A 24,286-nucleotide genomic window follows, 5' to 3' on the forward strand; every position below is an offset into this window, starting at 1 on the left:
TGGTGAAGTTTTTTTTTCATAACGCTGCCGACACAAGGGATAAGGTGCCAAACAAAATAACGAGAAAAATTTAAAAAATATCAAAAATACAGTAATTACGAAGTTAAAAACCATAAATATGTTCAAATTTAAAAGTTTTCCGTAACTGAAAAAGATAAAATCAAAAACTTATTTACAATTTAAAAAGAGTTATAACTTTAAAATAAACTTTTTCAATGAATTGATAAATTAACTCTTAAAAAAACAAGACAACTTTTATATGACTTTTTTGTAGTTTTTAATCACCAAATATAAAACAATTAAAACACCAAAGATAGCAGCAAATCAAACAAGTCAAATTAAATACAATTTAAAGATAAATAAAGTCAGTGTAAATATATGAAACTACTTTGTAGTAATAATTGTATTTTAACCCAACTAAAAAAATTATGTTTACCTTAAATTAAGGTTAAATTTGTTTCAAAAAAACAAAAACAAAGTATAAACTGAGTTCTTAAATAAGAAACAAGTTTAGTTATGCAATACAATTGTTATTGATTTTTTCATGATAAATAAAATATTCGATAAACAGTTTTTGGATTGTATTTCAAACAAATTCTCAAATACAAAAGTTTAGTTAACTTTTTTTTTTAAATTCAAAATCAAACGAGTTATTCGATAATTAACAAAATAAAAATAATTTTGCTATAAAATTATATTGCAGTCTCTATAAAAATTTATATTCAGCTAGAAGAATATAAAAAAGCACTTGTTTTTGGTATCAAGTTATTGGATTGGTTAATGTAGTAGAACTAAAATAATTGTAACAACAATCAAAAACTGTTTTTGTATAAAAAACTAAATACTTATACCATTAAAGCTATATTTTTGCACATTTATCAAAACACTCATTTTAAATCATATTTTTACAGTGCTCATGGATTAAAGACTTAAATTTCAGTTATTTATCTGAAAAAAACAGAAAATTGTATTTTCACAGGCATTAAATTCATAAAACAAAAATTTTTGAGTGAACTAAATTCTTATTGCTTTTGCATCATGGAACAAAATTTTTTTAAATAAATAATAACAGTTTTGACAAATGCCCAACAGTGCGAATAAAAACACTAGTATGATGTCACAAAAACCACCTAAGTTGAAACAGGGCCGAAACTAATTCAAACTTCAGTTTTGACTGTAGATCAGTACTTAGTTTTTGAGTTGTTGCCGCTACTGGGTTTTGCCTCGTACTTTTCAGTGTTGTAGCTCAACTGGCTTATTCTTGAGGCTAGGCTGTCCAATCTGTATGAAAATTTTATCAATACGAAAAAAGGTTTTATCAAATATTTGGTTAAAATAGATTTAACTAAGAAATCAAGCTATTATGCTTAACAACGAATAAAATTTAAATACAAACAATTACAATAGTTCTTTTAAGATATTAAGTTGTATAATAGTATTTTTTACAAAAAACTTTTAAAGTTGTCCTGCTGGATATTAAGAAAAATACATCAAGTAAAAAGGCCAACATACTCGTAAAAAAAACATCTTTTAGCTACAATATAGTTATACAGACAAGTTATTATAGGCACGTCAATCAAAATAATGAAAACAAATTAATCTTTAGTAACAACAGCTGCTATTGGGATGGTAAACTTAATTAACTTAGCATTTAATACACAATATCAAGCTATTTATGGCTTTGTTGATGAAATAAATAAAGACTCTTGTTTAGGATGGATTTTATATTATATAAAAAATTTGTAGATGAAATAAAATAAAAACTTTGGTTAAGGATGGATTATATTAAACTAATTGAATTTTATGGTTTACTTTGAAATACTTCGATTCTGAAAAACTCATTTATTGTACGTTTTTATATAATAGTAATGTATGTTTTTTATATAATAGTTTTGTATGTTTTGCGTAGTTACAAGTGTTTTTGAAATAATTATAACAATAATGAGTTTACTCTTAACAAAACTTTACTTGTTAATTAAAGCATTTTTTTAAACAAAAACTGGATACAAACATAAATCATTATACTCTTTTCACTCGAGTGAAAGTAAAAAACAAAACCTATTTTGAACTATATTGTCTTGTTACAGCCTTGTAGAAAGCTTTAATCTGTAGTAAATTTATTTCACTTTATTTTTAGAGTTGATTGAACTGTAAGTTTTATGGGTGTAATAAAACAACATATCAAAGTGGAAACTTTGAAAATGCATGAAGTATTTAATCAAGTAAACTTTTATTGAGTCGAAACACCAATGCATGTATGCTTATAATAAACCAATAAAATTTTCATGTAAATTTTCTGGAAATTTTCCATGTATAACATACGTGAGACGAGCACAATTTGAAATTATTATTTAAACTTAAACTTGACGTACATTTGAATTATTTATAATTTTTCCAAATTTTTCAATTCAAATTGGAATTTTTACATGCAACTTGTTCAAAAATAGATACGTTGCAACTCAACTTAAGTTTTCAAAAACAAAAGTTTATTTATAATTTTAAAAATTAGCTAAATGTCTAAAGTTTTTAATATTTTTATTTGGTTAATTCAAACGAACTTTAGTTGTACAATAATTATACAACTAAATTAATATACAAAGTTCAACTTTTTTTGTACACAATATAACTTTTTTTTGTTGTTGTTAAGAACAGTGTTTCTTTAAGTGTGCACACTAGATTAAGAGAAACACTGGTTTAGAACGTAATTGTCTTTTCTATCAGGAAAACAAATTGTAAAAAACAACCCTCGTGATTCCGTATGTTTTAAACACATAATCTATTGCTACAAAGTCAGAAATTTTTTTTTTTTATAACATCACCAGAAAAATTACCCTTGCTAAATGGAAACCATGATACAACAAATAAACGAAACCTATTTTGTAAAATTATTTGAACAAAAAACACTTTAAAAAATAACAGACAATAAATTTTATAAAATAACTCATTTTGCACTTATAAAGTAAGTTGCTGTTAGTTGTAACTACTTGGAATTATTGAGGTTTTGAGGGATGTTTCCGATCGAATAAGTGGCATTCGAACAGAACGAATCATCAGTATCTGAATTATCAGGACTTTCAGGAGTTTTGGGGCAATGCTCAGATATTTCGGAACATTCAGAGGTGAGGTCTTCCGAAGAAAAAGATCTTGTTGACTGTTTTATAAAAAATGTTAGTTTTACAGCAAATTAAAAATATAACTTCACTACTTAAGAATATAAATTAGACTCACAAAGAAAATGTAAAGCAAAAAAGTATCAATAACAAAATCTTTAATTTAATTAGTTCTATGTTTTAATAAAATTGCAAAAGCTCTTTACTTTTGTTGAAAAGGTTTGAAAACACTAACTTGTTCTACCAAAACTTTTGATTCAAGTTTAAATATAGAGCTTTTAGCGTAAAATATTCAAATACTTTTCAAACAAAAAAAAGAAGAAAATTCTTTTAAGCTTCAAATTTACAAATATGTATACAACAGCTATAATAAAGAAAGAGTACTGTTTAAATTGGTTATCATTATATATTCCAGTGAACTTGTTTTAGTAGGATTTTTATTATAAAATGCTTGAATTTATTTTATGACTATTTATAACATGTATCTTAACTTAATTATGTTAATTAAAAAGCATACTTGAATATAAATTTCACTTATTGAATTATCTTGCTCAATTTTATCTTCTTTTTCGTCTGAATTTTCTAAAAATATTGTCAAAGTTAATAAAAGCATTTTTTTATACGAAGACAAAATTTAACATTTTATCATGCAGTAAAACTCATGAAAACTTTTAAATGGTGTTTTGAACAACTTTAGATTTTTAAAAGTCAAAAATACTTTCTTCTTTGAGTTTAAAATACTATTCTAACCAGAACTTGAAAAGTTTTTTTTAGAAGTACAAAACTTATTGTTACTTTAGTTTCAATTAGTGTTAATATTTATTCAGCTACAAGTGTTTAAACAACTACCTTTGAAAAATAATTCATCTTGGTAGAACTGATTTTTGAGCCAATTTTTTTTGTTCACTTCAAATTTGTTTTCTTCTTTTCTTAATTTGTTCAACTTATCTTCGTACAAGCTTTTCTTCTGTAGAAAAATATTTTTCTAACAATTAGTAACTATTATGAGTAAACTAAAACATGTAAACAAATTTGAATATATAACTTTAACTATAATGTAGTTAATACTTTTTTTGATTTAGAAAATGCACTTTTATCTATAAAAACTAACTTTAAATAAAAGTGTTTACAAACTCAGAATGTACTTTAAAAATATCACTTATTGATTTGTCGTTGCTAGATAAAACACAGGACAGAAAACAAATTTTGCGTATAAAGATACTTTCAATAAATTTAGAAATTAAACAAAACAAAAATAAATTAAAGTAATAAAAAACTGAAGTGTTACCTTTACTTATAAAAGCAGCACAAAACCTTATTAAAGTTCAAATTAAAAATGTAATTGTTAATTAGAACATTTTATTGAGTTTATTGAATAAAGCAATAACAAATTTTGAAAATACTACAATGAAAACTTAATCCTAATAAATTTCACAACTGCTAAATCAAAATCAAGTTTTATGATTTTAATTGTTTTAAAGATTTGAACAAAACAATACTAGTTAAACAGAAAAGGTCATGGGTTTTTAAATAAAAACTTTTTTGTGATTATAATGATAAGTGGTCTGCACTTTTATAGTTCTTTGTTGTTTAGCCCTTGATTATTTTCAATTACAATACAAAACTACTTCAATTATATTCAAAATTACATCAAGTGTAGTCATTATTGCTTTATTGGTTGTGTAAACAATAATTCTAGACGAATAATAATTTTAGTTACAATTGAAAAACATTCAAAAATATTTAAAACTTATGATCATTAGAATTAATGTTTATTTAAACATTAAGTAATAACTAACAAATTCATTTTGAATTCTTTGACTTTCTAGTTTTGATTTTTCGTTCAATATCGAAAGCTGCTGCTTCTTAATTAAGTTGTTGTTGAACTTTTCTGTAAAAGACAATACTAGGTTATAAAGTTAATGAATTACATACTAAAGCAAAATTAATCGCTCTTTTGAAAAAAATTAAGAATATAATTTAGCATGTTTTCATGGTGTCTTTTCACACTAACTCTTTTGATTCATTAAACTTGAATACAAGTGCTAGTTGATATGAAAAGTTCAGTTTAGTTCATAGTCTGAAATCAGTCTTAGTTAAAAGTCTCAATTTTTAATTGCTTATTAAACAAATTCTCTAAAAATTAGTTAATGAAAATGCTTATAGAAATAACTTAATTTTTAATTTAGAGAGAAATAAAAGTTTTTTAAACCAAGTAATCATAGTCAATCAGAAAGCTTTTAAATGTAATATAAACATGTTTTGAAACCATAGCAACTCATTTTAAAAGCTACCATGACAACTTAAATACACACAAACTGATAAGCACAGCAACCGATATACACAGAAACCATAGCAACGTAAAACACAAAACAAAACATCATTAATAAATAATCAGTCTGAGAATAATTTTGTCTGGAAATTTGCTAAGTAAAAGAGAAAATAAATTAAAAAAATTTAAGGGAATTTTCTGTAGATTAATACATAATTTTTTGTACAAACTTAACTTATTAATTTAAAAAGTCACTCATGATATAGATAAAAACAAATAATTTGCACTACTATGAAACTAAAGATCTAATCACTTACTTAAAATCATCATTTCTATTAAGTAATGTAAAAATAGAAAGTATATTTTATCAGGGAAACTTTAAGTTATAAGTACAAATCAACAAAAACAATAACAAACTCAAATCTAATTTTATTGTTAAAACACAGAAATTTTTGCATGAAATTTCCAATGTACCATTGTTTAATTTCAACTTGAAAAATTTTATTCATGATTGTAACTCACACAGTGTTAATAAAAGCCTCACAACAAAAACAAAATTAATTTCAGACAAAAACAACAAAAACCCTGTGAGCTGCTGGTATATTGTTACGTAATAATACAAATATTTTGAAAAAAACGCTGTTTTTCATTGTGTTATTGTAATACAGGGCTTATAACACTTTTGTACTATGTTTATCGTAAATACCAGTTTCAATTGACAAAAATATTTATAAATTTTATTTCTATAGCACTTGTTTACTAACACTTTATACAAAAAATATTATTTCAATTTTCTTACTAAATATTACTTTTATTGTGTTACTGCTCCACAGGGTTTTTGTTGTAAAATATTGTAAATACAAGCTCTAATTGATAACAAAACATCTAAAAATTATTTTAACAAAAGCAAAATTTATTCTAAAAAAACATTTTTTTTCTAAAATTGAATCAACAGTTATAGCTACACAAAATAACAGTTTAAACGTACTAAGAGTTAAAATTGGCATATAAATTGCTTTGTTTTTTTATATAAAAATTTAAATAGTTAAAATAAATTTAAAAACGGTCTGTATAAAGTTAAAATTTTTCCAAAAACTAAAATATGTCTGAGTATAAATGAATAAAGAAATGCAAAAGACAAAGCACAATCGAAATTAACTAAAACGCAGAACAAGAAGTTAAATAAAGAACAAAAAGTTAAATAAACTTGTAATTGAATATACACAACACACCTAAAAGATCAAATAGTAACATATTGTATGAATGTTTTTCTTTTTACATTAAGTATTAAAGTTATATGTTTAAGCAACTTTTAATAAGAGAATATTTCATTTTGCTTTTCTACTTAAAACAAAAGTGTCATATCTAATAACTCGAGTAACTTTTGACATCAGAAATTTACGTTTTATACTTTTGTTTACTTACTTTAAATATGAATCTTTTTTTTAAACGGAACTTTAAAAATTAAACTTTATTAACTTAATAAAAATACTTGGTATAGTTAAGATAATGTAAAAATTGTCTAAAAAGAATACCTTATGTTTAATACTGGAAATATTTCAGGACTACAATTTAAGTAAATTAAACTACAGAAAGTATACCTGGTATAGAATACGTTTTCTGTAAAATGTCTTCTTTTCTATCTATTTTGTCCATTTTTCTTTTGCCAGTTTTTTTTGCTGTATTCAATTTTTAATATTAGAAATTTAAAAAATTTAGATCTCAAATTTTGCAGAAAAATTTAAAACGTTTTACATGAACTAAAATATTTAATAACATTGTATACAGAGTTTTGTTTTAAAATTAACAAGATATATGATTAATCAGTTAATTTTATAATACTTTGAAAGTTAAACTTTTACATACATTTTATGTGTTTTTTATTTTAAACTTCGTAAATATATAGTACAAAAAATCAAGTTCTCAACACCAAGTATTTTGTTATATGTTGTATTTAACATACATTTTCTGTTTTGTTTAAGATTTTCAATAGAATTTTTCAGTTCGGTGAATTTACAAATAAAACTTTCGTCTATTTCTTGTTTGATCATGTCGTATGGAAGATTCTTTATTCTTTTCTCACAAACGCTAGAGTTGTTTTTCTGTAAAATATTAATGTAATGAAAACTTAAATCTTGATTAAGTTTACAAATAAAAAAACAGTTAGTAATAGAACTTGTTGTTAAATTAAGAGACTGAAAGTAAATAACTTTTGTTTTTATTTTATTTTTGAAGTATAATTTTTTAATTTCTAAACTGCAAAGAATATATTTAACCAAAATAAAAACATCAAAAACTTATTTAAAATTTTCAATTTATTTAGAAACCAGATAAATGTAGGCAGTTTTTTTTTTTGTTTAAAATAACTAAAACTTTCATTAGTAAACTTAAATATTCGCTAGAGAAATTTTACATAATAAAACTTAATTTTATACAGGAGACTCTAAACTACAAATGAATCAGTCAGTCAATAAATTATTTATAGCGAAAAGTTGATAGCTTACTGTATAATTTTTTTCAATTTTATGTATAAAACAAAAGCATTCAAAACTTTACGAAAAATTTGAAGAATTTCAAACAACTGTTTTTTAAACAACTGCAATTTTTATCGTCCAAAACCAAATCTCACATTAAAGTAAAAACTAACTAACTTAATTGACTCGAAATGCAAACATGTGTTCATAATTCCATTAAAATTATTACGATGTATTAAATGTTTTCATTTTGCGGTGATGTTTAAGATAATATTTGTTTAAAGCACAATCGAAAAACGAAACGCTACAAATCATAAATCGATAAGAGCTTTTGAGCGTTTTAATTTGTGTCTAGCAGTGAGGCACTTTTCTTGTATTCTGTATGAGTTTGTTTCAACAACGCTTTGTTCAAAACGATTATATAGATGTAAATTTTCTGTACTTTGTCGCTTAATTTGTTAGATAAATTCATGATAATGAAACACTTAAGTTTAATGTTAAAACCTAAAAAAAAATTAGAAACTAAAAAATAATTATTTTTATGTTTTGTAATTAAAAATTTTTACTAAGCAAAAATTGTATAATTTTCAAAACTAATTTTTTATACTAAAGAAAACATACTTTTTAAGAAGAATAAGGTGTTATAAATTTTTAAATATATTTTTAAATAAATAGTTTGGTTTTATTTGTAAGCATGGTTACATAACAAGATAACTTGATTTTAAAAAAGTAGTTCAAATATAATTTACCAAATAAAATGTTTTTGTGTTAAATACTAAACAAATACTGAAATCATTTTAAAAACTGTTTAATTACGTGCTTACTTTATTTAAACATAAACGTACACAATAAAAAACTAAAATTTAGTAATAAATACAACAAGAAACTAAAAAAAGCATGGTACTTTAAAGTAGATATTTGTAAAAAAATATAAAAATATAGTTGAGTAATTACAAATATAGTATTAAAAACTTACTGTATTTAGTTTATCCTGAGTAGGGTTTTGGTTTTCGTCTGTTAAAAATAAATGGGTTAGATATTTCAAAAAAATCTTCTGAGTTTATTACATTTTTTTTGTATAAACTCCAATGTTAGATAAGTAGATGTTAGTTTGTACCAAAAATGATAATAAAACAAGCAATTTAACAACAGTTTTGCATACATGGTTCAACTTCAAGACAAATCTTTTAAATTTTGTGTAATTTTTATTTTATTCTAATAATAATGTAACAACATAAATAAAATGCTGCTAAATTACATTGGTTAACCAGGAATTTCTGACTTGAACAGACTATAAACTTGTGGTTTTAGTGTACAAATGGTTTATTGTGCAAAAACTTAAAAAACTAGTTTGATAGATATTCCATGGTTAACCACATAAACAGAAAATATTAACTTCATAAATTTTATTGAAGTCATTTACTTTATTATGTAACATAAATATAAAACCACAAGTTTATTGCAAAGTTTTTTACAAACACTTTATCATTGTTACATAAGGAAGTTTTTTACTCATTTTCATGAAAAACCCACAAACCATATTTATTTGACGTAACCGTTTTTTGACCATACGATTTTTTCATAAAAACATCATGTTTTCAAAAATCTATAGCTCAATAACAACAAATCACAAAAAATTATTTGAGAATTTTGTAAAAAAAAAACATGGTTGTCAAACATTATAAACACATTGAACCTAAACTTTAAAACTATTAAAAATGAAAAAGTATTTGCAATGAAGGTGTAATTGTATTAATAAAATCATGGTTTTATTATGTTTCATTAAAAAAAATCATACTTTTTAAATGTTTTGCTTTAATGACTCCATAAACATTCAATTTGATCATTTCTTTTTTATAAAGTTTAATTTTTTACTAAAACAAGCATTTAATATCAGCGTTTAAAACTATTTTAAAAAAACTAAGAAATTATACATCATTTAAATAACTCAATAATATTACAAAGTTAAGATTTAATTTTTTATTTTCAAATATAACTAACTTCAAATATTCTTCGATAGCAATTAAACATTTATAGTAGATTAAATTTAAAAGCATATGCAAATTGAGCTATTGACCACTACAAAAAAGTAAGGAACAACTAGAAAAAATTTTAATGGAATAACTTTAAAGTATACACAGTTATACGTATATCTTTAGCATACTACTTATATTTAGTGTTTTAGTAACACAAAAAAATGTTTTACTTACTAAAAAATGCCTGACTTAAAGCACTTTTTAAACCTTTTTTTGTGCAAATAAGTTTTACATAAAAATACTAAGACTTTTTTCAGTAGCCAGAGTTTAAATATTTACAAAATTTAGATTAAATATATTTTGATGTATTTCTAATTGTTAGTACTTTTTAAGCAGGACCTATAAGTATTAACTTTTATAAAAGCAGTAAAACTAATAATTTGTCTACAAATATTTACAACAACAAAGACATAACAAAGGTGAGGTTAAAATAATAAAAAATACTTCAATTTATTAGTAAATCTTAAAATAATGTACTCTTGTAAAAGCTGACACGAACACACCTAAATTCAGGGATTAAGTTAATATTAATTGGTATCAAAAGTATACTAAATCACAATAAACAACATTTCTGAATTTTTAGGTACACTTATGGAGATTTTATAACAACAAATCTTATAGAACAACACAATGAGACATGATTATTTAGAAGTAGTTTTGAATATAGTTTATTAAATTTATTTATTACTAACAAGAAAGATACACTTTGAAAAAAATTTCAAGTGTATTTTTCTTTAGTAATACCTAGCAACACTAATTGATCTAAAAACCATTATAATGGGAAATGGTGATTTTTAAAAAAGTGCCTTAAATAAATAAATACCAAAATAATATTTTATGAAACTATCAGCAAACCATTACAGTGGGAAAGAGTGTGGTTGACTTCCTGTTGTATTTGCACAATTTGCTGTCTCATGTCGTTATTTTCATTTAATATTATCATTTGTGCATCTTCCATGTTTGATATTATCAGCTGGTACATCTCACTTTCTTTGCTGGGAATTAAAATTTTATTAAATAAAAATTACTTTAACTTTTTTGAAGTATTATAATGAGTAAATAATGTGTCTCTTCTTTCAATAAATCAACTGGTAAAGTTCATTTCTTTTCTGGTGTAAACTTTATGAAAACTTATGAGTGGAACATTTAATTTCCAACATTAAGTTTTTATCTTATCCAAATCAACGAAAAATTTTAAGAAACTCAAGTAATAAATTAAAACAACATTATCATATTTCTCAGGTTCTTAAGTTATGGGAGAATTACTTTTAAATCTATAATTTTGAAGAGCTAATACATATGTGTAACGAAAAATTGCATTAATAGTTTCACAATAAATCATGCATGAAAATATATTTATTTTCAACCTTTTCAGTTTTCGAAAAAATAATAATATAAAAACATTACAAACTTCTTTTTAGTTGTTTCAGTGTTCCACTTAGCCCTACTACCGTCCTTTCTTGGTAAACTGTTCAGCATCTCAAAACCGTTGTAGTTCTCTTTTCTTTTGTCCTGTTAATTATTTTTAATTATTTCTTTTTAAAATATTATATAAAATGGGAAAGTGTCTTGTATTTGTTACATATTTTCAATCTAAAACAAATAATTTAACAATTTTTTTTGAAAAACAAGAGTTTTTTTTAACGGTTTTATTATAAAACACTTTAAGCTTATAAATAACCTTCATATAAACAAATATTAGTAAACTACTATCTTTCAACTTACGAACTACAACTAACTAGATTTAAAACTATATTGTAACTGTTAACACAAAAACACATTTATCAAACCTGCAACAACTTGTTAATTTTCAAAATTTTCTAGATACAAATAACACAACAAACCAGCAACAACTTGTTAATTTTCAAAATTTTCTAGATACAAATAACACAACAAACCAGCAACAACTTGTTAATTTTCAAAATTTTCTAGATACAAATAACACAACAAACCAGCAACAACTTGTTAATTTTCAAAATTTTCTAGATACAAATAACACAACAAACCTGCAGCAACTTGTTAATTTTCAAAATTTTCTAGATACAAATAACACAACAAACCAGCAACAACTTGTTAATTTTCAAAATTTTCTAGATACAAACAACACAACAAACCTGCAACAACTTGTTAATTTTCAAAATTTTCTAAATACAAAGAACACATCAAACCTGCAACAACTTGTTAAGTTTCTCCAGCAGCTTGTGGGTTTCCTGTTTGTGCTTCTTCTTCTCGTGTTTGTACTGGGTGTCCCTTGATAACACCTCCAGCATGAACTTTCTCATCCTCTCCTGCTCATTCCTGATTTTCTTCTTCAAACTGTCGATTTGCTGCTGAAGCTTGGACTCAATGACATTCCTCGATTTCAGTTCAGACTCCTTCTTTTTCAATTTCTCCTAAAAGGTTAAAATTAATTAAGTAATTACATTTTCTAGTTTAACACAGGACTTATAGGAGTTTTCATATTTTATGATTTAAAAATATGTTAACAGACAATGTTTTTTAAACAGACATAAGTAATTAGTGTATGTAGATTTGATAAAAAAAACTATAACAACATTAAATCAAGACAATAAATGTTTATAGTAAACGGTTTGCTTTAAATGAATTTTATTAAATAGCACTAGTAAATTAAAATAAACTAATTGCAATAAATATGTTACTGCTAAAATAAAGTATTATCATGTAACTTTACTCATTAAAAATATCTTGTACATTTTCAGGTATTTTATAATTTGTCCTCAGTAATTTAACATTAACTCAAATAATTATACAAAAATAAAGAATTATTAACAAATAAGTTATGTTATAAGTATATAACTAAACTTCAATCAAACTAACTTGTGGCTTATAGTAAAGTTGCTTATACCTAATCACTTTACTCCAATTGATTTATTACTATAAATAACAAACATCATGTAAAACAATGCTAAAAACTTAGCAAACTTTTTTCAATATTTAAAGCTGCTTGATTCTTATAACTTTGCTCTCTCTAACTTAATATTATAATGCAATATTAAAATAAGTATAAAAAAATAATATTTTATCAACTAACTTGTGTATTATAGTAAAACTGTGGAAACCTTATTACTTCACTCTCACTTACCCTAACATAAGTATGTAGTAAAAACCATAAAATCATGAAACACTTACCTGTGTAATATAATATGCTAACACCTAGTAGCTTCACTCTCACTATTTTACTATTACTACTAAACAAATGTACAACAAAATAAAAACAATCCAACTAACCTGTGTGTTGTAGTAGAGTTGTTGGTACCGTATCACTTCGCTCTCACTGCACCTTCTGCACTCGTTGGCTTGCATCTGCTGGTTCAGCGACTTCCGGTATGTTTGTATCAGGTCGTGAACAATATTGACAAGCTTGATTGCATCCAAGTTGTTGCTTGCAGTTTGCACTGAAGGGTACCCGAATACTGATAATTCCTTTCGAATTAAATACAGCTTTCACTTAAAACAATACACAACTATTTACTAATACATGCACTTTTTCATTAGAATACCGACTAAAAGTTAAATGAATAATAAGAAACTGACTCAGTATAAAAGTTATTGGAAACTAGATACTGACTACTATTGTTGGTAAAAGAATTATTTACAACTTTTATTTAAAATAGTTCAAAAAATTAGCTAATAAATGCATTTTGTATGTTAGAATAACGACTAAAAGTATAATAACTAATATGAAATTCAGAATAATACTTTTTGGTAACCAAATTCGGATAATTACTATTGAGTAAAATATCTCTTTTACAGCTATTTGTTTTTGATCAAAAATAGTTTTACCGGCATATTTCATTTGTTAGAACAGTAAGTAAAGTTAAATAGCCAGTGTATAACTTAGAATAAACATGAAAATGTTGATTAGTAAAGTTGATTTTTTTTTTTAAGTTAACAACTTGCAATACTAAAATAGTAATTCTCAGAAAAACCTCTGGAACTTTAGTTGTTTTGTTAGCTTTAAACTTTTGATAACATTTTCAAACTTAAAAAAATAGTAACTCACAATTTTAAATTAGTTACCTTGATGTAAAAACTATGATTGAAACTTTTTCTTTAAAAGAGAAATGGTATACTAACAAAATCCACCCAATTTTTTTTTATATGTTCTTTATTTACTAATTTATTTTATACTCTTTTTGATTTTTTTTTATTTATTTTTTATTTATTTTTCACTATCACTGTTACCCCTAACCCTTACCTTTGTTCAGTAAGCGGTTCTCGAATTCGATAATACAAAAAAAATAAATAAATGTATAAAACTAAATTCAAGCTAAATCAGATCGCAAAAATAAAAATTACAAATTAATGACATGTAGCTTTATAACTTACCTGATCAAGAAAAGAAAGTCTTGAATGAATAGTTTCATTTGAAGCAAATTGAGATATTCTATCATACATTTTCATATCTATGTCACTGCATAAATTAGAAAATTTAACCACAAAAACATCAAGTTTTTTATTAAAAACTACTAACAAACATAAACTTGAAACAAAATAACTTAAGGGTATTTAAATATTTAGAAAACTAAAAAATATGATTTTTAGAACTTATTGTTGTACAAATAAATGTTTATTACTGTAACAAATTTCAACAAGTTAAAAACCAGCTTGATACTTGATAACATACAGCAATAAAAGTTTTATAAAAAACACTTTTAGTAAACAATAGCAAAAATATGTACTAAGGCTTTTAATTAAGCAAGGAATATTTGTATAAAGCAAAAAAAAAAGTTATAAATTGAATTTTTTTTTTGATATTTAATATATTTTTTAATATTAAAAGTAGCAAAAGAAAAAACTAACTTGTTTGGTAATTCAAACTTACATCCTTCCATTTTTAATGTTTGAATATTAATAACTACTTACAAAACTCCTCTGTAAAAATATGAGTACTGTTTAAAAGAATAAACAAACTCAATACGTAAAATACTAAAAATTGATTAAAATTTATTTAAAAACACAATGGAACGCTTTGAATCACTTTACTTATTGTTATAATTTAAACAATTTATGGACCATTTTATAAAATTTACTTTTTAGTCTTCTGATGCAAGGATGGTTCTGGTTGAAAACAAAAAGTTTTGTATGGCAAAGTTACAACAGCTTGTTAACAATGAAAATTTTTGTATGTGTAACATTGATGACCCGATTAAAAATAAAAACACAACTAAACTTCAAATCAGAAAAATTTAGAACAGTCCTCTGACTGTCTGCAAATAAGAAAAACTATACAAAAGTTGTGAAGGCCATAGGAGATTTAAGGCAGTGTTTTTAGAAAAACTAAAATCTGCTAAAATATGATGTTCACTAGTTTTATAGGAATTTCTTTAAGGTTATTTTATTTTCCTCAACAGATTTTATAAGTATAAATTTTCTTGTTATTTTTCAGTAGGAAATAAAACTTAGTTTAAAAAATTACTTTGGGCTTTTAAAACTTCAAGTACAGAAAACACAGTGTCAAGCTATTTTAAATGTGGTTTGTGATATATAAAATTCTATGTTTTATACATTTTTATGTATAGTAGTTATTTAGTATCTAGTCTAAATTTCATTATTTTACATCTAAAAACTGTTCAAAAATCCAGCTTGTTTATTTATTTATTTTTGTTTAAAACACCAATTTTTTATTTCAAGTTTTAAATTCTAGGTTATTATATTATTTCAAACAAATTTTGTACTATTGATTGTTCAATGTGGAATGTGTAAACAATACTTTCTAAAAACAGTTGAAACTTTGCAGACCTGTTTGTTGAATGTGCAATCTAGTATACATCAGTTTTTTTTAACTTTTTTATTAGAAATTTTACAACATCCAAACTGCACCTAAAAAACACCTATATTTGCTTTTTAAAAGTATAGGCATATACCCAAAGAACTCTAACAAAATTCTTTAAAAAAACAATTTAAACTTTGCAAACCTGTTGTTTAATGTATAGTATACATTTGTTTTTTATTGTTGTAACTAATACATTAAAAATTCAACTATTACCTAAACTTAAGCTTCAAAAAGCATTTTTATTTGTCCAGTCTAATTTTGTTCCGTGAAAAAAGAACTATGACTTCAGTAGTATGTATACACTTTTCATAATTACACATTATCAAGGTTGCCACTCTTTATGGCAAAAAAAGCCAGCCTGAGTGAGCAAAAAATAGTTGTACTGAGTTTATAAGAAAACTGAAATTTATTGTGAGCACAAATAAAAATATTTTTGAAGCTTAAATTTAGTTGTCAAAAGTTTAGTTTTTTTTTTTTTGCCTAAATTAATTTTTGGCAACTTTGTGAGTACCTATAAAACTTGATCAATAACACTAGGACTTAATAGATACACAATTTTTGAGCAAATAAAAAAAAAAGTTAAAAAACTAGTCTAAGACTTATAAAAAACATCAAGACTAGCCTAGTTAAAAAATAGCCTGAGTTGGCTTATAATATATGAGTCTAAATGATGGCTTCACAATCTCTCTGAGTTTATTGAAGTTTTCAAAAAATGTCTGAAATAGTATTCAAATGTTTAATATTAAAATTATAATTAAACATAGAATTCATCCATCTAAAGATAGGTGCAATGTTTAGTATCAATTGGAATTAAATTGTGTTTAATTATTTATATATATCCTCATATCAAACACAAGCTTCTAAGCATTCTGCTGTTATGACTATTTTGAAGTTTGCACTTTCCGTTTTAACTGCTGAATTTGGCTTAAGTCCAAATAAAGTTTTTGTTCAGGGCGTATAATTTGTGCCAATATACACAAAAGTGGGTGCACGGCAACTCGAATTTGATTCTAAAAGTTTAAGTTGTTCTAAACTATATCTATTGATTTTTACTTTAAAACCTAAACAAATTATTATCATAATTTTTTTAACGATTTTCTTCTAGTTAAATATTTTATAAAGACATGTTTAATAGAAGGTTTGAAATTAACCGTTTGTATACTAGCTTACTAACTGCTTTAGATATCTATGAACTTTCTAAAGTTATCTAATTTTACTACTTAGACCGACATGAGCATTTTTTATTGTTTTCTAAATTAAATAACTTTTTCAGTTTAGGCCAAATTATTATTTTTTTATTTAATTTAAAGGATTGTAGTTCTAGTTGTCACGTACATTATTTTGAAATCCATTAAACAAAACAGAATAAGTAAAACTACTGCCTAACTAAAATTAAGTATGGTATAAAAAGTTTAGAGTAAAATACATGTCATGAAGTCTTTGAAATGCTTTTTTTGGAAAATTAAACTGCATACAAATACGTTAAAGTTTACGCAAAACCATTAACAAAACAAATTTTATAATTTAACGAAAAGTAAGCATTATAGGTTATTTATCAAAAAATATTTTTTCAAAAAAATTATTTCAACATATCTATTTTGTAAATTTTTAAGTTTTTGTTTTTTTGTGTTTTTTACTTAATACATCACAATAAAAGTTTTTGACCTAATGATAAGGAGAATCAATTTAAATTTTTATTTTTTATCAACTTTTTTACTCGTTTAAGATAAATCAAACGAGATCATCAGTTGAATAAAATTTTTTAAAAACTTTATATTAAAATTATAAAAAAATAGTTTACATAAACATGCAAAAAGACAATAGGCTTAATTTTAAATAAATCTGGCATTTATGTGTACAAAACAAACAAAAATAAATTGTAGTTTAAAACTATCAATAAAGAAAAACTATAAGATTGTTAGTTTAGTTTATGCTAAAGTTATAAAACTGTTAGCTACTTAGTAATCATTAAATTTCAAAACTTTAACAAACAAAGATTTTTACAACTAGCAGGCTTGTAAAATTTGCAAAAAAAACTCTTACCACTAAATCACTATGACAAACTACTGCTTTTATTAATAACAAAATTTGAAAATATAGCAGAGTTATAAATTTGAATTTTTGAGTTTGGTAACTTTTGTCGGTTTTTATTTTTTGCTTGTTCAAGTTAAAATAAGGATTGTATTTATAAAACTTTTTTAAGTTTAAAAACAAAGGTTTTTAAATGAACACATGAACATATTAACTCGTTCCTTTTATTTTATGAAGTTGCCCTATCAGCGTTCGCTATTTCCATCTTCTCTTAGATACAGGTCATGCAAATTCTCTGTGGATTTCTTATTTCTCCGAAATGATGCAAAATGTTCCATGTAATGTTGTAAACAATATTAATTTCTTATTTACAAATATATTTCGACATTTCGGTGCCGTTTTCTTTAAAGACTTCCAAATCTCTAATATGGCCACACCACCTTGTTTTAAAACGTCCCCCAGTGCTTCCTACCAATTGCTTTATTTATTTTTTGTTTCACCGTAGCTTTATAAATTACGCTCTTGGTGAGAGGTTGTTTTTGTTTCTGCATAGGTTTTTGCTTCTGCAATTGCAGGGTAACTCTTTTTTTTCTGTGTTAGTACTTTCAGTTTTTTCTATATTGTTCGAAATTTTTTTTATGTCCTTAAATTCTATACTACTCATGAAACTATGCGACAACTTGCAGTTGTTTTTATTTATTAAACTGTTTGGACTGTTGTTTCTTTTAAAATTCTTGTTTATTAACCCAGAAATTATTTCAAATACAATTGTCTTTAATGATTCGCAAGTTGGCGAACTAAAGTAATTTATATTTGTTTATCTGTTTCCATTCTGTTTTTTAAAATCCTCCGTTTAAGTCAGTTTGTGTTTAAAATTTGATTCGTCCAACGCGTGTAGGTACATGCATATATTACCGTCGAAAGTATTTGTGGTTTTAGATAACTTAGTCAGTCTACCTTTCTGTCATTTGCGGTAGCTTTATAAAAAAATAATTTAAGATGATTGGAATTTTTATTAGTTTATCTAATTTATGTGTTTTTTTTTTGTACTGTTTAAGTACATTGATTGCAAGTTCTAATATTACGTCTAGAAAGTTGCATATAATTGCACCACTACTATCGTTATTTTAAAACTAAATATCTTTTAATTTTTTTTTAATTTTTTTCTTTTTGTTTTTTAAATCTTGGTTATTTTTTGGTTAGATAACAGCAAGGCCATCAAGTGCAAACAGTTCCAAATCGTAAAATAGTTTAAACAGTAAATTATTTAAAAGGTGAAAAAAAAGTTGTTTTGTCAGATGACTAACAATAATAAAGGTAAATTAAAACAAGTAGTGGTTGCCAACGCTAATAAAATAAATATCAAGTTTAGACTGAATATGGCCGATTTATTTTATTATTGCTCTTAAGACTATCTAACCCAAAAATTGTTGTTATATATCAATTTGCCACCACTTTTTAATTTTATATTTAATTTCGATATTAATTTTGTTTATACAAAGGCAACGTTGTTTCACCAAACATAGATCTTCAGGCCTGCAAAATAAAAAGTAAGACGATCGATAACTTCATGGATAGTGATAAACAATTAATATAATCGAATTTATACAATAATCATATTTACAATAATCAATACGTTAGTTTAACATTATTGTTAAAGTGAGTAAAAAACAATTAAGTCAACAAAAAATAAATTAAAACATTAATCTTCATACTTACAAGTATTGATATGTTTTATGCAGTTTTAGGTACAGCTCTTAACAACACAAATCAAAAATGGCATTTAACTAATAAAATTATTATAAAATTTTACAAACAAAAGTAAAAATAACAGCTATAAGTAAGTTATGTTTTAAAGTAGACTTTTTTAAAGTGACTGCAGACAGGTGTAAAAAATTTCTTGTATTTAATTTAATATCGTTTTTTGTCAGCAAGTGCCATCTCAAATATTTTCCAGATTGCAGGTTTTACAGATGTTACCTACATTCTTCAGTTCTCCAATATTATGCATAATGTTCCATTTAAGTTCGTAGCATGTGTTATTGTTTTTTAATTTCTTAATGAACTTAAAAAGTTATGTTTTTAAAGTTTTTTTCATTTCTAATGTCACTAATATGCGCGTACCATACCATCTATTTTTGAATAGAAAAACAAAGGAACAGAACTTTCCAAGTACATATGGAAACTAAAAAAACAATAACACATGCTACAAACTTGAATGCAACATTATGCATAAGATTGGAGTACTATAGAATGTAGGTAAGATCTGTAAAACCTGCAATCTGGAAAAAAATTAGATAGCACTTGCTGACAAAAAACGAAATTAAATTAAATACAAAAAATTTTTTACACCTGTCTGCAGTCACTTTAAAAAAGTCTACTTTAAAACATAACTTATTTATAGCTGTTATTTTTACTTTTGTTTGTTAATTTTTATGATAATTTTATTTGTCAAATGCCACTTTTGATTTGTGTTGTTATGAGCTATACCTAAAACAAACTGCATAAAACATATCAATTCTTGTAAGTATAAATATTGATATTTAAAAATTTTATATTTGTTATTTTTGTTGTTTTCTATTCACTTTAACAATAATGTTAAATTAACATATTGATTTTTGTAAATTTTTTAAATTAGGTTATATTAATTGTTTTTCTGTATTTATCATATTATCCATCGTCTTATTTTTTTTATTTTGCAGGTCTGAAGATCCCTGTTGGGTAAAACGACGTTGCCTTTTTATGAAGAAAATTAATATTAATTCTGTCTCCGAAATAAGTTTTGTCGAGACCTTTTGTGTTAAAGGAATACTTTTTACATATATCTATATTTAATTTTTTCTAAATTTTGCTGTGAATATTTTTTTTATATTTTGATTAATATTGTTTAAAACAGTGTTGGTTAACAAATAAAATCGTTTTCTAATAACTATTTTTTTTGTCTCTAATCAATAAAGCGGTTTGAAATGGTTGACTCATAATAACTGAGATAGTTTTACAGTTGAATAATATATTACTCATACACATACTTATAAACCTTAAAAACTGCTTAACAAAATGAAACCGACTGTTTAACCTAACAAACAAATTTGGAATAAAAAGTATATCTGTCAATTTTCTAAAAAATAATTATATTAGTTTAAAGCAACTTACATGTTAACTAGCTGTAGTAATATTTACAAACTTGAAAATCTCACATATTATGTTTATCCTTCAGGAATCGACAGTCTTTTTTGTGGCGCACCTTATAAAAGCTGCAGTTAGTCATCGTATTAATATGAATTTACTGTGTTTAAAAAAAAGTAATAAAGTAGTAGTTGTAGACAAATTGGATAATTAAGATAACATAATAAGTTGAGAGCATTATTGTGAATATTAAACTACAAAAAGGTTTTTTAGAGCCTATAAAAATGTATTTTTTAAGCTAAAAAGTATCTCACGGGTTGCAGATTTTTGATTTGATGACTGCATTCAGCTCGCAAGTTGCAGTTTTTTGAACTTTTAAAATTTTTGTTCAAAAGTTACAATTGGCTCTAATTTCAGTAATATAATTATTTTTGCCAATCTGAATGGATACTTTGTACTTTAATTTTAACAGTTTAAATTAGAGTAAATTGTAATATATTTTTCATACTTAGCATTGTGTAGCGTTCTATCTTAAGCAAACAGATGAAGCTTTGTACTGTTTTTAACGATGTAAACTTTTACATAGAATCATAGTTAGAATTAAAATATTTGATTGAATAACACCTCATACCAAAATCGATAGTACTTTTATGTTCCACTGTTTTAAATTTATATTATGATGTTTAGTAACCATTTTTTGTTGAATAAAAAATATTGTTTTTTTGTTATCTTTTGTTGATATTTTTATGCGTAAAATTAAAACTAGTAAACATTTAATTTGAAAAGCCTTTTAAGCTGTAGCAAATACTTCTTATGAAACACAAATTAATGGTTTTTTAGCTATTATAATAAAAGATAAAATACGTGTGTATTTTTGTGTATGTGTCTCTCACGAATTAATTTAATTGTTACAAATAAAGTAAAGCTGGTAGTAAGTAGTTTAAAAATTAGTACAGATTACAGACTACAGCCTATTACAGTCTCGTTACAAAAAAACTACTTATTTATTAGTTATCTAAAAAACTTAGTTGATGTAAGATTTCGACTCGTTATTAATTTTAGTTGTTTTATTATATGTTTAGAGAAGTACTTAATTTGAAAATAGTTTGCCGTGTTGACTTAAATACAGTTTTAAAAACTAATCGTACGTATTAATTGATCATTTATTTTAATATAAAAATATGTATGAAAATTTAAAAAATATATAACTATGTTATAACTGGTAGTTTATTTAGAGGTATATTAGTTAATGTACCTTTTGCAATTCAAACTTTCTTTTTTTCACTATTTTTTAAAAAATTATTGTAATATTTAAAAAGTATGTTTTTTTTACATTTTTTCAACACATAGACTTAAACAAGGACTTCTCCAAAAGTGAGCAGTATTGCCTCTTGGGGTTATACTGCACACTAGGGGGAAATAACTGTTGAGAGAGCGAAAAGGTTATCGAAACGTTATTAAATATTATTAAATAGCATGAAAACGGATAATTCACTAATGAAGAAGCGAAATCTAATAAAAAGGGACCATTACAATTCTAAATTCTGACAAAGTGCGATAATGAAAATGAGTTTAAAAAAATCCTAGGTTAGACGCTTTGAAATTCAATAAGAAAAATTCAATAAAAAAACTAAAGCTAGTAATACTTTGCAACTGCGTTAATTAGTAGCATTCTTTTTGCAAGTCGAAGAAAACAAATTCATACATTCAGAATTGATCTTTATTTGAATCACAATTTCTAAAAACATAAAAAACTGCTAGTTAAGTTTACTTAAAAATTATTCAGTAACTATTACTATATTGAATATGTTGGCTAGTAGAACTAACATATTAAGTTTATTATTTATGTTATAATTACAATTAAGAGTTTATAAACTTAAACATTTTATCGAACAATTATGGTTCAAACCTTATGTAAAGTAATTTGGTTAGTTAACTAACTAAAATTTTCTTAAAACTGTAATATAGGCTCTAATTTTATAAATAGATATTTCTTTTCATGGCACCTTATTATGTAATAATTTAAATGAGTACTAATTGATAACCTTATTAACTACATCTAAAAACTATAAGAAATGTGAATTTATTTTAGTTTTAGTTTAGTAATCTAAGTTTTTAACTAAACTAAAATTATTTGTCAAATATTTTAAACTAACACTATAACATTAAACACGTTTTTTTTTTAGTTTAACTCTAATTTCCGTATTTTTCTAAACCTTTGGTTGATGATTCAATAATTTTTGTTCTTTTAATTGGTTCAAGAACTTAGTATTGAGATACTAAAGCTAAAGTCAGAAAAAGAAAACTATAAGTAGTGACTACTAATTAAAGAAATTAGTTGTTTAGCTTGAAAATAAAAATTAAAATCTATTTTCATAAAAACAAACAGCTAAAGAAGTCTTGCGAAAACGAGGTCACAAAATAATTGTTTTGTTCGATTTTAAGCAAAATAGCTTCAAAATGTATTTATTACGTAAGTTTGAAAAATCAATGGTAAAACTACAGTATCTAGTTTGATAGCTCTTAATGGTTGGATAACAGTGTTGATCATCAAAAAGTAATTGAAGATTGTTAAAGTTATAAGTGTTTATCTTTCGTTAATTTTTTTTTGTTGAATATTCTTTTAACGCTTGTGTTGAGATAACTGTTGATTGTTAAAGAAATTGTTTTAAAAAAAGTTTAAAGCCTACTGTTTCGACGTTTTAATGTCTATTTAAATTAATTCTTATTAACTTTAAGAGGAATTTTGATAGAAATATAAAACAATAGCCCAATTATTTATGTGCTATATCAAAATAAGTTATTATAAAGTTAGAAAATTTTAATTTTTTTATCATTAGATCAGTTTACAAACTAAAAACATTGAGAGCCTACAAAGTTGTAAGTTTTTAAAAGTGTTATTTTGGAAACTAAAAATTTACTAAACCAAAAAAAGACACTTTATAACTTGAAATTTTGCTAACTCATTTTCTTAACCTATCATACTTTTTCGTATTTTTAGCTTTTAAAAAATTGTCCTGGACAAGACATTAAACCGTATCCATGATACGACTTGATACCTAAAAGGTTTTTTCGTGCACCAGGTTCTTTGGCCAATTTTTTTGAGCTCTTGTTTTGTTTTTCACTTTTAATAAACTATACTTTGTTGTTAACCGGTTAGTAAAATAGTGTAGTAGTTCTATGTGAGATTCAAATAACTTTTATGATATTTTTATTGTCAAAACTACTTAAACATGAAAGACAGTCGATTAGTTAGTTTTTTGTAACAAACTTCAACTTAAGGTACTTTGACTAACAATATTATTCAACTCAGTGTAGAAACAAATAACGTAAAATACAAAAAATAAAATTGAAGTTCTTAGCTAAAAAACAGTTTAAGCTTCAAAAGATACTGTAACTACATGTTTAATTTTGTTAAATCAAAAACAGAAAAAAATTCA

General features: G+C 24.2%; 1 protein-coding gene across 1 annotated transcript; it reads right to left on the minus strand.

Annotated features, from left to right (window-relative positions):
* Positions 1 to 708: 708 nt before the first annotated feature.
* LOC145842416 (uncharacterized) lies at positions 709 to 14,790 on the minus strand. Its single transcript, XM_082949854.1, has 14 exons — positions 14,717 to 14,790; positions 14,243 to 14,327; positions 13,142 to 13,336; positions 12,061 to 12,285; positions 11,304 to 11,404; positions 10,748 to 10,887; positions 8,833 to 8,870; positions 7,346 to 7,484; positions 6,984 to 7,061; positions 4,910 to 5,001; positions 3,960 to 4,077; positions 3,628 to 3,692; positions 2,985 to 3,151; positions 709 to 1,281 (listed from the first exon to the last, which is right to left on the minus strand). Exons 1-14 carry the CDS (start codon positions 14,746 to 14,748, stop codon positions 1,182 to 1,184), a joined length of 1,575 nt encoding a protein of 524 aa, XP_082805980.1. The 5' UTR covers positions 14,749 to 14,790; the 3' UTR covers positions 709 to 1,181.
* Positions 14,791 to 24,286: the final 9,496 nt, after the last annotated feature.

This window comes from Thalia democratica, chromosome 8 (assembly GCF_965202585.1).
Source record: "Thalia democratica chromosome 8, ktThaDemo2.hap1.1, whole genome shotgun sequence".
In the NCBI taxonomy this organism is placed as follows: domain Eukaryota; kingdom Metazoa; phylum Chordata; class Thaliacea; order Salpida; family Salpidae; genus Thalia; species Thalia democratica.

Bases quoted from the DNA above. Each gene is read 5' to 3' on its own strand.
- LOC145842416 (XM_082949854.1), bottom strand. From the start codon at position 14,748: ATGGAAGGATGTAAGTTTGAATTACCAAACAA. The intron at 10,888-11,303 runs GTTTGTAATGTT...TTTAATTCCCAG, and splicing joins ACTGAAACAACTAAAAAGAA to CAAAGAAAGTGAGATGTACC. The intron at 7,062-7,345 runs GTATGTTAAATA...AATTGAATACAG, and splicing joins TCTTAAACAAAACAGAAAAT to CAAAAAAAACTGGCAAAAGA.